We start from the raw sequence: 17,198 nt of genomic DNA, 5'->3' as shown, positions 1-17,198 counted from the left end.
TTGACAGAGATAGACAGCCAGAGAGAGAGGGAACACAAGCAGGGAGAGTGGGAGAGGAAGAAGCAGGCTCCCAGTGGAGGAGCCCAATGTGGGGCTCGATCCCATAACGCCGGGATCACGCCCTGAGCCGAAGGCAGACGCTTAACGACTGCGCCACCCAGGCGCCCCTATCAATATAATTTTGTATGGCTTATGAACATTGTCTTATTTAAGTTTTTCAATATCCCCCTGAAATGGGCAGAGCAGGTTTTACCGTTCTCGTTTTATAGATCAAGCTTGAAGATGTTAAGTGATTTGTGTATTATCACAAAGCTAGTAAATTTGAGCAGAACTCAATCTCAAATTTCTGGAAGGGGCATATTCGTTTTGTTTTACTACAAGTCCGTGGCCTTTCCTGCATGACCAAGATCCCCATTTACCTCCTGTGAAGTTCCTCCTATTAGTATAATTTCTTTGGTGTTTGACAATAAAAGCATGTAAATTAGAGGAAATCTCTGTCATGGATTCGATTATTCTTCCTGGCCGACAAGGTGAATTGGTGGATCATTAAGGTCCTTTCCCTTTAAATACCGATATGCGAGTCCATGGAGAGGGAAAAGAGATGCTGCGGGAAAAGCCCGCTAAATAAGCCATTTTAAAGACTGAACAAAAATGCTTTCAAATCTAAAAATAAAATCTAAGCCCATGGCTCCCCCAAATAGTCCTTATAAACTAAAATAAGCTAAAAATAGAGACTTGCAGTGATAGACAGTTGTCCCTCCCTATCTGCAGGGGACACATTCCAAGACCCCCCAAGTGGATGCCTGAAACCAGGCGTAGTACCAAACCCTATACGTACTGTTTTTTTTCTACATGTACATACCTATGATAAAGGTTAATTTATAAATTAGGCACAGTAAGAAGTTAACAATAACTAATAATAAAATAGAACAGTTATAACAACACACTGTAATAAAAGTAATGTGAATGTGCTCTCTCTCTCAAAATATCTTATTGTACTGTACGCCCCTCCCTTCTTCTTGTGATGATGTGAGATGACAAAATACCTACAGGATGAGATGAAGGGAGGCGAATAACATAAACATTAGGCTACTGTTGACCTTCTAACACTGTGTCAGAAGGAGGATCATTCGCTCCCAAAATATGGTTTCCACAGATAACTGAAACTGGAAAGCAAAACCGCAGAAGGAGTGGGGGAGGACTACCGTAATATTCTGTTAATGATTTTAAAAAGACCTTTCCCATTTTGCTATTTCACGGTCTATCATTAGTATTTTTGTGAGATATAGATTAATGAATTAGGATTCTATGCTGAAATCAGCTCCCTAATGAAAATTGATCAGTGCACCTTCTGGTGATAGTGTCCAAACCAGCATGCCTGTTGGGGGTATGATGCAAAATGAGCCATGTTGTGTCTCTTTCTGTTAACAAGGTTTTGGCTCTGTAGTCTCAGTGTAGAGTCATTATTTATGATGGACCACAGGAAAATCTGTTTTATCCAGTGAGGAAGGCAGAAAACCAGAGGAATAACCGGCAGGTGTCTTTGCTCCTACTCTGGGCAGTTTTCATGACTAACTTTCCAGGTCCTGTCTCCACAGTGACTATCACCAGAACTGAACATCAGGGACTGATCTCAAACTCTGGAAAATGTAATCGGATATTGATGCCGTAAGAAACTAAGCTTAGCTCCAGCATTTTGGCTCTCTTTGGCTTTAGAAAGCTCTCGGATTCCACACCTAAATTCATACATGCTCAAGTGTGATGGTTGAAATGTTGGGTTAGAAGAATCCCCCCAACTTTGTTTTCCGAACTCCTATAACGCATGAACAATTCCTAAAATTCCATCACCTTTCAAAACCATAATGTTTCCTTGTTATCTTCACAGTGAACTCCTTAGCCTGCTATTTATGCTCCTTATGTTTGGTCTTAACTTTTGCTCCCCTTTATTTCTCTCCATAAATTTTATATTTTAGTAAAATCAAAAAACTTATAAAGAGTGCCACTAAGGCTAGGTGATTCTTCTTGTGAAGGCACCAAAATTCCATAAGTCTTAGTTTTTGATTTTGGAGGGCTTTATTTTTTATAAAATGAAGGAATTTATTTGTTCTTTATGATTTATTATGAACCCATCAATATGCCTAGTCCTGGGCTATCTCTTTTGGGTACAAAGGGAGAATAAGACAAGTTCAAGCCCCCAGAACCTCAATATAATCATTTTTACCTGCTTTTCTCCTTCCCTCAGTCACCCGTCCAGCTAGTTGAATATTTCTAAATCCCTATATCTCAGTTAATTACATCATTTTGTTCCTGGTCTCCCCAGCTAGAAATACCAAAATCAACATTTATTATGCCTTCATTTACCCATTTTTTTTTTTATTTACCCACTTAAAATTGATTGTCAGATCCTGTCAACCTTGCCCATTCTTCTTTGGAAACAACTTTAAAACCCATGCCCTCTTTTCGCATTACTCCCGTTAATGCTATTCTAATTCAGCTAACAGCAGTGCCAGGTATCAAATATAACATATCCTATTAACTCAACTTTTAGTTTCTCCTCCCCAGAAATTCTTCTCTTTGTCATCAAAGTATTTGCTGAAGACCAAATTAAATCCTGTCACTGATTTGTCTATAAACAGTTCCTTCAAGTTATATAAAAGATTAAATTCAGACCCCCACCCACTTTCCCATATTTTTGAAAATCCAGCTCAGATGTCAGGATTCCCAAGTAGGTGGTGCCAGGTGGTTAGTTGTCTCCTTTTTGCCAAGGCCTTGTACATAATATTTACCACACTGGCTTTACTTGGTTTATGGTCTCTTACCATACTTCAAACTCTTATGTTTTATCCATCTTTCCATCCAAAGCACCAAGCACTGTTTGACAAACTGTCTTAAGGAAAAAGGAGAAAATGTATTTGGTGTGCTCTATGGTACTAGAACTTCCTGAAAGACAGGCAGGTTTATGTTCAAAATGGGGAGATGTTTTAGGATGTTCATATGTAGAGATGCTATAAAATAATTACACTGGCTTCCCCTAAAACATAAGATTTGTTTTACTAGACATGATTAAATGGAGTGTTCTGGGAGGCTGTTTGAACTAAATCCCTCTAAACTCCCAAAGATTTACAATTCTATCAGCTAGAAGCTAATTAACTCTGTGGACCACAGTGTTCTCACCTGAAATTAAAGAGAGAAGGAAGAGCTCTAAAATCCTTTTAAATTCCACAGTTATATTCACCATTCTCCCAAATCTTCTTTATGTATTCATGCATAACGGTCTTGCTCCTAACACTGTCTTCCTCCCTTTCTATATGTCTAAGGTCTTTTCCTTCCCCATAACTTCCTGACTGCTCTCTGGCATCTTCACAAACCTCAGGCATCAGCAATTGCCCCTGCCTTGTCATTTCTGCTGTGCTAAATTTCTAGTCTATATATTTGTGGGCCTTAAAATATAAAAACACTGTTTTACTAACTGTATTGTCGGCTTCTTGAGTCAGAGACCATGTTTTGTTTCTCAGTCCCTACAAGAGTTATCACTGAATAAATACTTATTTGTGAAAATGGCAATGATGTGATATTAAAAGTAGGGTATCCGTATCACCTGTGTTGCATGCACCTGGAATGCTTCTTACAGATGCAGCTAGCTACCTGGGCCCACCTTTTCATTCCTGAATCAGAATCTTTTGGAATGAAACCTACGCATTCGCATTGTTAAAAAGTACTCCAGCTCAATTTTATACACAGTACAGTTTTAGAACCTTACTGGCAAAGACTTTCAGGTTCTCTATACCATTCTGGTATCATTTCTATGGCATGCCTTACCTCTTTCGGTCTGTTTGAGCAGGTCATTGTCTTCAGTGGGTTGCTAGAGGCCCAGAGGACTTCTTGTCCAGAATGTTGTGTGAGACCACCATATCTGATACTCACTAAAAGCTGTATCTGTGGTCCTTAAAAAGTAGCCTCTTTCTATGACTGTGAGTGAGTCCCTGGCTCTCCAAATTTCCCAAAATTTCCTGTGTTAGAAGAAGCATCAGCATCTGCCCTCTCTCCAGCCTCCTTGCTTGGAGGGTTTTGAGAGTCATTATTGACTAAAGCTTCACAGCTGCCTTGAGTAAGAGTGGAAATAGCATAAGGTTATAGTTAGTCCTTCTTGGGTAAAATGAAATGCTTTACACATACTGACTTGTTACAAGTGCCTGTAAGAGTGCTAGGTGCTTACATGTGATCTCATTTAACCCCCCCCCCCCCCGCAGTATCTATCAAGTAGATATTCCCATGTTACAGATGAGAAAGCTTAGGTTCCAAAAGATTGAGCAACTTGTGTCTAAACAACCAGACTGTGAGCTCCTTGATACAGATGATTGTTTTTATTCCTCTTTAGATGCTCACTCACAAGCAGTGTGTGGATGTTGGATAGTTTGTCTAAATGAGTAGCTGAATGAAGAGATAAATTTTGGTTATTCAGCTAGTAAATGTCAGAACTCTGTATGAGTCCAAAGCCAGTTCACCACCCCCCAGTCTCTGTGCTCCTCCGGGAAGTGTGCAGGACCCATTTCTGAATGAGGAGGTGATGCAGTAAACCACGCACGTGAAGTGCGAAAATGCGTCAAACTCACAAAGGTGCGTGTCAGCACCTTCTCCTCTGTCAGCAATTTTGTGAATCTAGGAGAAAAATCCACTTATTTTTTCTGCTCAGGATTTTCGATGTGACACATAAAGCTGGATTTATTTAATGGTATACCCACTATTTGCACATCTTCTTGTGCCTGTTAAAATACCGCAAGTCTTTCGCCTGCTGTTTGCTTATGCTAAGACTTCAGCCATCAGATATGCTACTTTAGCATGCTATGTGGCAAGAAGATCCAAGTTTATTCATAATATAACAAAGCAGAGTTTGTTTTTAGCACAAACTGAAGTTTGTTTCGTTCAAGAATGCAAACTGAGTAGTTATGGAATCACACCCATGCAGATTCATTACCATTAAACTATCACATTTTCTGTTTATGTTGATTTCTAATTAATTCTCTCCTTTAAAAAAAAAAAAAAAAAGGAATGGCTCTCTCAGCCAGACCAGAGCACATAATGATTCCCACTGTTGGATGAACACTGTTGGATCTGTCTCATGAAAAATGCTGTTATTACCACCCACTAACTCATCAACAGGTCCTGGCTCTCTACAGAATCTGGGTCTCCATTACTCCTATCCACTCCCTCTTGTCCTCTATTCACCTCCACTTGGGAACATGGCCACTTGGAAAAGGGGAAGCTTTCCCTCCCTTAGCAACAGCTGGAGATGCTGATTCAGTACCTTACATTTCACACCCGTAGCAGGGTGCTTTAACCTTATGATAAATTTTCGACTTGTGGTTAGGAAAAAAACACTATTTTTGGTTGTACAAAATGCTTTCTGTGCAGTGTCAACAGCAGAATCAACTATAGCTATTTGGTAGGACACAGGAAAACTAATATGGTTTTCACTACTTTTGAAGAATCAACTTTGGAATTAGCCCACAAGTTATTAATTTATTTAATGGAAAAAAGAATGTAACATAGAGATTCTAAAAGGAAGATTAGAAGTGAAAACTATAATGTTGTTGCTCTAAATTACCTAGACTTGGTCAATGTGCATCACTAATGGCAAGAATTCAGAAAAATATAGAAAAGATTATATGCGAGATTGCAAAATGTTTTATTTTTTATTCTCTTTATTTGTTCTTATGACCTCTTATGTATTTCATAATTTTCCTGTTTCTCTTTACCACCACCACTATCCCCCCCCACACACACTCAAGGAAAAGGGAACAAAAATGTAAAACTCTGAAGCAAACTAGAACTACTGCTTGAGAAAGATAGGAGAAATAAAGGAGAAATGAAATCTTTCCAAGAGCAAAGAACATGTAGATTGATGTACACTCTCTTCAAAGATTAGAATCTGAATATAAATCTCTATGTTGTCGGGCTAATTAGAACACTCTCCTCTAATATAAAACATTGATAAAACAACATGTTTTCAAGGAATACAAGATGCTGGTTCCATTTCGTGATCCATAAAATTAACAAAAATTAAAGTGAATGATTATGTCAGGCAAAATGTGTTCTTTCCTTTCATTCTGATGTTCTCTTAGCAATGCAGAATCTAAATACACTTGGTATATAATCCCAGCTATTTACTTTGGTCCAGGAGGTTCTGTAGGATCTGGCTCTACCCTCCTTCTCTAAACTCATCTCTTAACCACTCACAGTGCTGCCGCCTCATGGGTTCCCCTTGCGCTCTTCCTTATGCCTGGTTCCTTTCCATAGCCTTAAAATCTTCGCACTTGCTGATGCTCTACCTGGAACACTCTCCCTCCCTTAGCTTTTCATAGTTGACTCTTTCTCATTCTCCAGGTCTCAGCTAAAGGGTGACATTCTAAAAGGTGCTTTCCCTGACCACTGTGTTTAAAGTAGCTCCCCACAGTTATTCCCTGCCTTATTCACTTGTTTATTTCACTCACAACATCCATCACAATCTTTAAGCATTTTATTGTTCACTTGCTTATTAACTGATTAACATCATAAGATCAGGAACTAGATGTCCTGTTCACTTCTACATTTACTACATCACGTGTAGTGTTAGGAACATAGGGAGTTATCAGAAATTTTTGTTGAAAACCTTAATCATGGTTTTTACAATGTGTATATGAGGCAGCCCGCTTTCATCTGTCTTTCATTTCTGGTCCTAATTCTGTAGCCTGTGGAGAGACAGAGCACAGCCATTGGCCACCAAGTTGGCATCTAACTACCAAATATTCATCATAGCTTAGATTTCAGGAATTCTATATCTGCCATCATTTGCTAGCCATTTTCATAATATTTTGAGCTGGCTTGATTTTAGTGGAAAGTCTAGCTAATTGCTATTTAATGTTAGGTCTGTTTTATTGCTGTGGTTTTATTTTAAAGTATTTATAGAATATAAATATTAGACTCCCTTCAGGAAATTATTATTCAGTAAGAGAAAGAGAAAGATTTTCCAAGTTCTCAAAGAAATAGTTTCCATTAAAAACAGTATGTTTCCCCACATAATAATGGTGGAGCCCTAACTGGGCTGTATTCAGCAGCTGGTGAATACATTCCTCTCTGAGACTTTAGGAATTTGGTGAACCCATTGGTGTGGGCACAAACTTTCAGAGTATTCAAGGTTGATTCACTGGGACAAAAGATGGGGCAGACTCTATTATCCTAACTGCTTCAGGTCAATTAATGTCTGTGCTACTGACTTCGGTAAAAGACCAAATAGAGTGTGTGTATCATGTGTCTAATTACGTATGTGGGCATTAAGTGTCTAATTATATATATACACCTATACAATATATACACATATGTACACACCATCAGATGCTATGCTGCAAAAATAGCAAAATCTCTGTATGTTTGTATGTATAAACATGTGGCTCTCTCAACAAATTACTAGTCAGAAATAATAGTGGAGGACTATGATAGGCCTCTGTTCATCCAGATATCATCATTTGAGAATGTAAAGGGGTCTCGTATACCAATAAGTAATTATATTCATTCAACCAGCTTTTGATATTGCGCAGTCTATACCTGACAAATGGTTGTGAAGATCTAGCCATTGTCTGTTCTGCCTTGGCTGCTTTAATTTATGAATAAATAAGAAACATTGACTCATAATATTTCTGGGGTCGATTCAACAGAATTTGAAAGAGACTGCCAAGTAATTCAAATTCTTAACATTAGATTTTTCTTAGAGTGAATAATGCCAAACATTCCAGAGGATCCATGAAATATCGTTTTCCATGACCATAACACTATATTAAACTTAGAAATTCTTCCATAACAATCAAGACCCAAGGTGTGATAGAAATGTGCTGTCCTTACTTAGGCAAGAAATAAGTCTACATTTCCTTTAAGTGAACAGATAACTGTAGTAAATGGTACCTAGAAAAACTTTTATTATTTTATTTCAAGATTTATTTCATAATTAAGCATCCTTACAGTATATATGATTTAAAATTTTATTCCTTTACCAGATATTTATAGGCACAGCTGACTTAAAATCAGTTGTACTTCCTGTTAAGTATTTACCTCTTTGGGATCTTTATTATTTTTAAAAACACAAATAAATAGCCTACCTTTCAAATTTACTGCCTTCATCTGTGCAATAATCAAAACTCTTTGTTGAGAACCCATTTAATAAGTAGCTGCCCTATGTAGAAGCTGGAAATTATCAAGAAAATTATGAAGACATTATCAAGACTGACTTTCAAGAAGCTTCCAATCAATGTGAACATCCTCATGAAAGGAGAGGACATGGAAGAAAGGACAGATGTCAAACTAGCTTTGATTACAGAATTCCACTGGCCTTTTATCCCTACCCTGCCCCTTAAGGTCACTACAGGGAGAAGAGCAGGCAGTGAATGTTGTGAAGATAAGAATGCTTTAGGAAGAATCTGGTCTTTAAAATATTACTATTAAAAATAACTTTTATCAAATTTGTTAATTTATCTTTTATTCTCCGAATTATAACTACATTACTGTCATGTATTTACTGCACTTACAGTAAACTTCAGTCAAACCTTTTATAAACCTAAAGTCTATCAAATTTTGTACTTCTGGAAATTCTCTAGCCACAAATAAATGACCATCAGAGGTAATTGGCAGCATGCAATATTGGGTTTCTTCCATGCAGCGATTTACAGTAGATGTGAGTATATTTGCAGCTGGGTTAAGAAGGGGATTAAACTAAGGCAAATTCTTGAAGCTTATATTTAAATTGTTACAGAAATGGAGCTTAGATGTCAATGCTACAATTGGTTTGGTATATCATAAACATTGAAGAGGACTAGCCAAAGATTGTGTATTTACCAAATGCTCTACCACTTAAAACTCTATGTTCTGGATATTTTATCAAAAAAAGTTGAGGGGCATATGGGCGGCTAAGTTGGTTAGGTGTCCAACTCTTGATTTTGGCTCTGGTCATGAGATCAAGCCCCGAGTGGAGTCCCAGGTCAAGCCTCCTACCCCCTTTAGCTCCGCACTCCGCAAGGAGTCTGCTTGAGAATCTCTCTCTCCTTCTCTCTCTGCCCCTCCCCTCCAATACTTGCTCTTTCTTTCTCTAAAATAAATAAATAAGTATATCTTTTTAAAAGGTTGGATTAACTCGTGACAATAGCCTTTATGAACTGTTGCATCAGTTATGCATTACAAAATTATCAAATAGAGATATAGTAGGAAGGCTCAACAGCTAGAGAAATTGAAGTCACTCAGGGAGTATTGACAGTTCTGACATTGAAAATTGGTTTAAATTATGCATTAATATATACTCCTTTCATACTTAACCTTTGTATACCAGTTAAGAAAAGATGCTTTCCTATTTCCTAATTTTAGGGAAAGATACACTGATTTTACCACGTATTAGACACGTTTGTAAAAAGAAGGTCCCAATTTAAAGTTCCCATGAATTTTGCCCATTTTTCCACTCATATTTACCTTTGTTACACATCTAAAGTTTTCTTATATATAAAGAGATTGTTACCGGATATCAAAGATCTAGGTTCTAACCTTTGATGTAAACTTACTCTTTGTCTTACGGTTTCAGCATTTCTTTGAGTCCTAGTTTGAGGTTTCAAAATAAATCATTGTGATGGCCTCTGTCCTTGCTAACAGTAGTTACCATAGTTAATTTAGCTTGCTGTGAGATGCATGCTTTGAAAGCAAAAGTGGTATAGAAATACAAAGTATTGTTAAAAAACAACTGAAAATATGTCTTTTTCTCTTACCAAATGTCCCTTATTTTGGACTGTGTTTCCTTCTTCTGGCATTCTTCAACTCCTCTTTCAAGATGTCTTCTCTAATTAAGTAGCTACAGCCAGAGACTCTCATTTGCATCTCTGGCAACCATTACAATATTAAGTTCCATCTATTAAGAATCACATCCTGGATATTTCATAAAATCTGCAAAATAAATGATCCCAAGCAATTGTTTAAATTTTTAGGCTTTTTTATTTTATGTACTTGCCCTAGCACTCCAACTGTAAGCTTTTACTCCCCAGGGATCCCTCACCTTTTCTATTCACTGACTGGAACTCAAAACACACCTTCTCAAATCCTTTCTTGTTCAGTCCACATTTTGTTACTCACCATATTTGATTGGTTCCACCTCCTAAATATTCTTGGAGTATTCATACCTTCCCCACCACATTACACTGCCTTTACTATATTTTAAGCTATCATCAGTCTTTTACCTTGATCACTGTATGAGTCTTCCAGTTTCTATGTCTTTCATACTGCCAGATAAATTACCTTTCTAATACAAATGTGATCACATCACTCACCAGATTGAAATCCCCCATATCTACAGAATAATTTCCTTGGCACAGCCCACAAAGTGTTCCATAATCTGGATCTACCCTGTGCTACCAGTCTCTTTATATTCATCATTTCTCCATTAACCACTGTTTAGGCATCAGTTGCACTGAACTCATGCCAGTCTCCTTCTTGATGTGGATAATTGGGGTGTTCCCTCCTCTAGCCCCACCATGGCCACTTACATACTGATAACTTCAACTCATTTCCTTTTTTTTAATTTAAATTCAATTAGCCAACATATAGTACATCATTAAGTTCAGATGTAGAGATCGGTAATTTATCAGTTGTATATAACACCCAGTGCTTATCACATCATGTGCCCTCCTTAATGCCCATCACCCAGTTAACCCCTCGCCTCTACTCCTTCCCTCCAGCAACCCTCAGTTTGTTTCCTATAGTTGAGTCTCTCATGGTTTCTCTCCCTCTCTGATGACTTCCCATTCAGTTTCCCTCCCTTCCATATGATCGTATGCACTGTCTCTTATATTCCATGTATGTGTGAAACCAAATGATAATTGTCTTTCTCTGATTGACTTATTTCACTCAGCGTAATACCCTCCAGTTCCATCCATGTCAGTGTAAATGGTAAGTATTCATCCTTCCTGATGGCTGAGTAATATTCCATTGTATATATATATATGTACCACATCTTTTTCCATTCATCTGTCGAAGGACATCTCGGCTCTTTCCACAGTTTGGCTATTGTGGACACTGCTGCTATAAACGCTGGGGTGCAGTTGCCCCTTCGGAGCAATACATTTGTATCTTTGGGATAAATACCCAGTAGTGCAATTGCTGGGTCATAGGGTAGCTCTATTTTTAACTTCTTGAGGAACCTCCATACTGTTTTCCAGAGTGGCTGTACCAGCTTGCATTCCCACCAATAGTGTAAGAGGGTTCCCCTTTCTTCACATCCTCGCCAACGTTTGTTGTTTCCTGACTCGTTCATTTTAGCCATTCTGACTGGTATGAGGTGGTATCTCATTGTGGTTTTGATTTGTAGTTCCCTGATGCCAAGTGATGTGGAGCATTTTTTCATGTGTCTATCAGCCATTTGTATGTCTTCTTTGGAGAAATGTCTGTTCATGTCTTCTGCCCATTTCTTGACTGTATTATTTGTTTTTTGGGTGTTGAGTTTGGTAAGTTCTTTATAGATCTTGGATACTAGCCCCTTATCTGATATGTCATTTGTAAATATCTTCTCCCATTCTGTAGGTTGCCTTTTAGTTTTGTTCAACTCATTTTCTAAGATTAGGTTTAAACCTTACTTATTCTATGGAACTTCACCACTAACACCTCCATTGCTCATATGAAATAATAGACCAAAAACATTGTTTGAAAAAAAGGTAATTTAGAAATACAAAATGAAGTCATTATTAGATGGAAAAGAAGAGGTGTGAAAAAGTAGAATTTAATTTTCTAACTTTCGGATCATTAGATTTTAAGGCTGAAAGGGTTGTTAAAATCAATCCAGACCAAAGTTTTCTGTGGTTTCCATATAAAAAGTAAAAACTCGCCTTAAGATGAAGTTTGGGAAATTTGTACCTAGTTGTGTAATACTGACTGTATAATTTGAGTGACCCTTATACAGCATTCAAGAAACAATCACTACTCAACTGTAAAAAAAAAAAAAAAAAAAAAAAAAAAAAACCTAGAATCATACAATCTGAGCTTCGTAGTCTCAACTTTTCCCACTTCCCACAGCATAACACTGACACCTTCCCAAAGAAATAAAGTTTGCCATAATTTGTGCCTACCCATATTCAAAACTTCCTGATTAAACACAAACAGAAATTTTCTTTGCCAATTAGGACAATTATGTCTTCTTTACTTTTTCAAAAATCTACTTTGCCAAAAACTTTTGTCTAAAAAGGCAAAATATGATAAGAAGCAAGAAAGAAGAATATAGCACAATGTTATGAGTTGATTGTGTTAGATTTCATCAGTGAAAGTTTTTAAGAAAGAATTGAGCAAGGTACTTTGGCACATCCCATAATTTTGGTGGGAACTGTTACCAATTGTGGGACCTTTTATGGGGCCTTCTCCTGGAAAAGTTTCCAAACATCCATAACCCATTTTTAAAATGAAATGTATTTTAAGGTATATCAGTTTTTGAGGCTTTACACATATAAATCATGTCTATTTTCATAACTGATTTAAAGTTGTATCACAATTGACAAAAGTTTCAAGGTGCTTGAAATTACAATTGTGTTTCCTTTGAGCAGCTGCATTTCAGAGATAGAGAGAGGTTGTCGACCAGTCAAACCCATCTTCGTTCAAACTCAGAGTCACTTACTGCTCTGGGCTTGAAGTGATTGTCTTTCAAAGTGAGGTCCTCTTCTCCACAGGCAGTTCTTATGAGGTTTCACAGGTTTTTACCTATATCTCTCACATCTTAAAATGGACCAAACTAGCTTCTGAGCACAGGAAGCTCTCTTCATCCCTTTTCTTTTTAGGGTCTTTCCCTACTTAAAATACGTACACATTTTCTGTAAGTCTCCAATGCTGACTTACTGGCATGAAAAATGACCCTGTTACTTGGAAAACAGTGTTCACTTACAAGTCCCCCAGGTCCTATAATGTCTAAACCTCCTATGCCACTTTATATGTCCACCCCACCCCACAGAGGAGCATGTACAGGAAAAGCAGACTTCCCTTCCCCCACACATTTCCTCAGTTTATTTACAAAACGTCTTGGAATGAGAATGAGCTGCTTGTGGTTCCTGTGGCTGATTCAGGGATGGTTTCCTCTAGGCGGAGGATGCTGGTCAACCAAATGACCTCTCTGTAGCTAACCCTTGCACCCCTGTGGTAAAGCTGATTGGGCTTATGGGTACCCCCTTCTAACTAAGCCTGGTGGGATTTGTTTTTGTGGTAAAGAACTTAGCAAGAACCAAACATCACTCTGAAGTCAGACCTGATAATGGCAAGGCCCATCAGAGCCCAACCCCCCCACCCCCCACCCAACAAAAAAGTCAGAATATGCTGGGATGCCTTTGCATTCCTGTGCATCAACCTTTGTTTCTCATAAAGGTCACATTTTTCCCTTCTGGATTCCTAGAAGGACAATAAAGCTACTTATATTATATTTGAATACAGAATACACAAGAAGAAATCATCCCAAACACCAGATACGTGAGAGATGTACTTCAGTCAGCAGTTTTCCCTCAGCTCATATGTATGTGTTGATGACCAGTTAATAGTCATAAGAAGGTTTAAAGTTGTGAAGATCTTAAGTAAACATGAATCTTCCATATGTTTGTTTATATTTGTTCAGACTTGCTAATGAACAGTCTCACCACACACAGGAATACGTGCAGCAGTAGTCCTTGGTGTCGTGTCCTCACCAAATAATTATTTCTCTTGAGTAGATGGAACATGAAGACAAAAGAACTATAAGAATTCTCTCCCCAAAGATAAAATGTTGAACATTACAAATATTATAAATTATAATTAGTAATATAAATAACCACGTATGGTCACGTGGAAATATTGGTAAGATAAATATCACATTTTCATCATTGTATCAATTTGAACTGATAAATATAAAACTCCTGTGAGAAAAAATATTTTAAGAAAGCATGTGGGGGGTTCCAAGGAACTACATAGTTTCAGAATCAATTTACATTGGAGCAAAGAGTAGAACTGTGTTCTCTAATAGACCACAGCTGAAAAAAGATATCCTAGAAGGAAGTGTCCTACTCAGGTTAAGCCTTCGTCTATATTGTCATCCTTGCTTGAAGAAATTAGATGCGTGCTTTTCATCCATCACGTAAGTGACAAGCAAACTAATGTGCATTGATTTCAGTGCAAAATTACCCAATCTCCAGTCTTCCAGGGTGCTAGTTCAATGAGAATATTTTCACTACATGTGTGTGTGTGGTATCTATAAATAGTTTGAGGCAGTATCTTCTTAGTTTCCAAATTCTCAAATTCTGCGAATTTTTAAATTAAAAACAATATATATGTATTAAAGGGAACTACTAGATCATAGCAAAGAGAGGGGGAAATCCCAACTCATTCACCCATTACCACCAATTGAAAACTAATGAAACAAAGTGTATCTCCTGCCTAGAGAATGTCATTGAACTTCTATATTTATAATTTAACATTTGTTTTTGTCTTTCTGCATTTGTCCCTTCAGTGCATCCTAACGTCAGTCAAGGCTGCCAAGGAGGCTGTGCAACATGTTCAGATTACAATGGATGTTTGTCATGTAAGCCCAGACTATTTTTTGTTCTGGAAAGAATTGGTATGAAGCAGATTGGAGTGTGTCTCTCTTCATGTCCAAGTGGATATTATGGAACTCGATATCCAGATATAAATAAGTGTACAAGTAAGTGCTACACGGCATTATGTTTTTATCTCATCCTTGGGGACTTTCCAGATTTGAACTGGCCCCTAGCATATTTGTGATATTCAGTGTTAAGGAAATAATGATATTTACTTGATAATTAGGCTAAACCATACTTGGATTTAGCCCTCAGAGCAGGAAAATTTTCACCTATTATGAAAAGCACTCAAGTTTTGTGTTGTTTTTCATTGTAAAAGCAAAAACTGAGAACCTGGTTATTACTCATGAAACCTACAGAAAAGTACTATCAGCATTAATGCCATCTGAGTTTCCATTACTATCACAACATCCCAGTATTTAATGACTTAAAGAATAAATTCAGCTATTTTTGTTTCAAGAAGGATTCCAGTATAGCAAACGAAACATTTATCTATTTGTTGGAAATAAACGTTGAAAACACTCTCATATCCCCTCTCCTCTGGACCCTGAAAGTCTGCTCTCCCCCCTGTAGACCCAATAACCTTTCAGAGTCTAAATTCAGAAATACCGTTCCCCTGGCATACACCACATGTAGCCCTGCCTTCCTCTCAAACTCATCTCCTGTGACTGCACCTCAGCCACTTTGAGCTGACCTCACTGGCCGCCTTGCAAGATCTTCCCACTTCAAGGCCTTTGCAGTTACTGTTCTATACTCACCGTTCTGCCAGTTTGGAAAGCTCTTTGCCTACGTCTTTGCTTGGTTGACCCTCTTCTTTCATTCAAGATTTTGCTCATATGTCACCTTCGCAGGGAGGCATTCCATGATCAGCTTACTCACAATAAAAAACCTTTTCCCCTTTTCAGTCATTTGCCATATCTTTCTCCTACCTTTTATTGTCATCGTTATTCTTTCCAGAGCACTTATAACTCTAGAACCAGACAGCCTGGTTTCCAAAACCACTCCCTTCTGTGGTCCTGGGCTAGTGACATCTTTCTGAGCCTCGGTTTCCTTATCTGTAAAATGGAAATTATAACCCACCTCATTATAAAATACTTGCAGCAGTATCTGACTTATAGTAATCTCCATATGAGTCAACTGTTGTTATTTTTTATTGTGTCACCCCTCCTAAAATGTAAGCTCTGTGAAGTCCTTATCTCTCTTATATGCACTGCTGTTAAGCATATCTAGAAAAGTGCTAAGCACATAGTGGACAATCAAATATTTGTTGAATGAATGAATGAATAGACTCCCAAAACAGCCCAAAAGCTGTATCTAGTATATTTCATTAAAGCTCTGATGAAATGCTTTTTACTGTCATTTAATATAAATAGATACTTGGTCTTATAAACATTTTTTGCAGTAGACATATTGCCAAAAACTTCTCATAGGGCTATCAGTACAATAATTTTGAAATCAATGGCTGATGTATATCAACTAAATGACTGGAAGAATCCATAATTCAGCTTGGCAAATTAATTTTGAATATCCTAAGTGTGTTTGACACAAAAGTCACATGTGCCTGTGGTGTAAACATACAGACCTGGACCAGCAACAGGTAACTGAAGATAATGAAAGCGTGTTTCTTTCCTTTTTTCTCTTTCAGAATGCAAAGCTGACTGTGATACCTGCTTCAACAAAAATTTCTGCACAAAGTGTAAAAGTGGATTTTACTTACACCTTGGAAAGTGCCTTGACAATTGCCCAGAAGGGTTGGAAGCCAACAACCATACCATGGAGTGCGTCAGTATTGGTGAGAAGGAACTCTAAGATTAATAGGGGAGGAGAAACACCTCAGATGATAATGTCAGTCTCCATGGAAGTACTGCTTAAAGTCCTATTTCACAGCTACCTGAGGGACTATTTGTAAGAGGCTTTCTTCAATCCTTCCTTACAAAGATACCATCTTAACAGAATTCACTCAGCCTTACCCAGCATGTATCACAGTATAATTTAACACCCCATGGGTGTTCCATTATTTCTTAGAGACTGTTGGTAACTGTTTCATCTATTCTGATCATTACAGATTTACTTTTTGTCATTATGATACAGTGAAGTTCTACTTCATGTATATATTTGGTCTTAAACTAAATTTCCACGTTAGGGCAAGAGTTTCACGAAACACCTAGGGCTAAAGTCAAGCAGGGACCAGTGTTGCTTTCCAAGGGGAGAAAGCATTCTCTGGATATAGCCCGTTGACACTCAGTAGATGAGCCAAAGATCTACAGAACTGGGACTGATAGAGTTCAAAATCTGACTTTTTTCTCTTGCACTGCTTTGCTGAAATGTCCTGCTTGCACAGGTATTCAGAAACAAGGAAACGATTTGGAACTCACTCAAACTGACAGAAAGACACAAGTCACAGGGTCTGATTAAATGCAGGCTGAATTTCTTGGAGGGAAGGTCCCTCAGACCAGTTTTCGTCTAAATAACAGATCACTGTCAGGCTCTATTTTCCCTCTTTTAAATGTTCCACAGCTACTACAGCTATGAGTTTGATGAACAGTTGGGGAGCAGATGCTAAACCAAATGAGAAAACAGCATACTAAATCTCAGAGTCCC

At 37.8% G+C, this 17,198-nt stretch overlaps 1 protein-coding gene across 1 annotated transcript in view; it reads left to right on the top strand.

The window, feature by feature from the left end:
* Nucleotides 1–17,198, top strand: part of RSPO3 (R-spondin 3) — an 84,466-nt gene that overhangs the window by 17,673 nt on the left and 49,595 nt on the right. Inside the window, exons 2-3 of the mRNA XM_026504762.4 lie at nucleotides 14,510–14,701; nucleotides 16,243–16,389. Coding sequence (XP_026360547.1) covers nucleotides 14,510–14,701; nucleotides 16,243–16,389 — 339 coding nt within the window. The remainder of the gene's footprint in view (nucleotides 1–14,509; nucleotides 14,702–16,242; nucleotides 16,390–17,198) is intronic.

Source organism: Ursus arctos, unplaced genomic scaffold (genome assembly GCF_023065955.2).
Source record: "Ursus arctos isolate Adak ecotype North America unplaced genomic scaffold, UrsArc2.0 scaffold_13, whole genome shotgun sequence".
NCBI classification, from domain to species: Eukaryota; Metazoa; Chordata; class Mammalia; order Carnivora; family Ursidae; genus Ursus; species Ursus arctos.
This window is presented reverse-complemented; position numbering and strand designations above follow the sequence as displayed.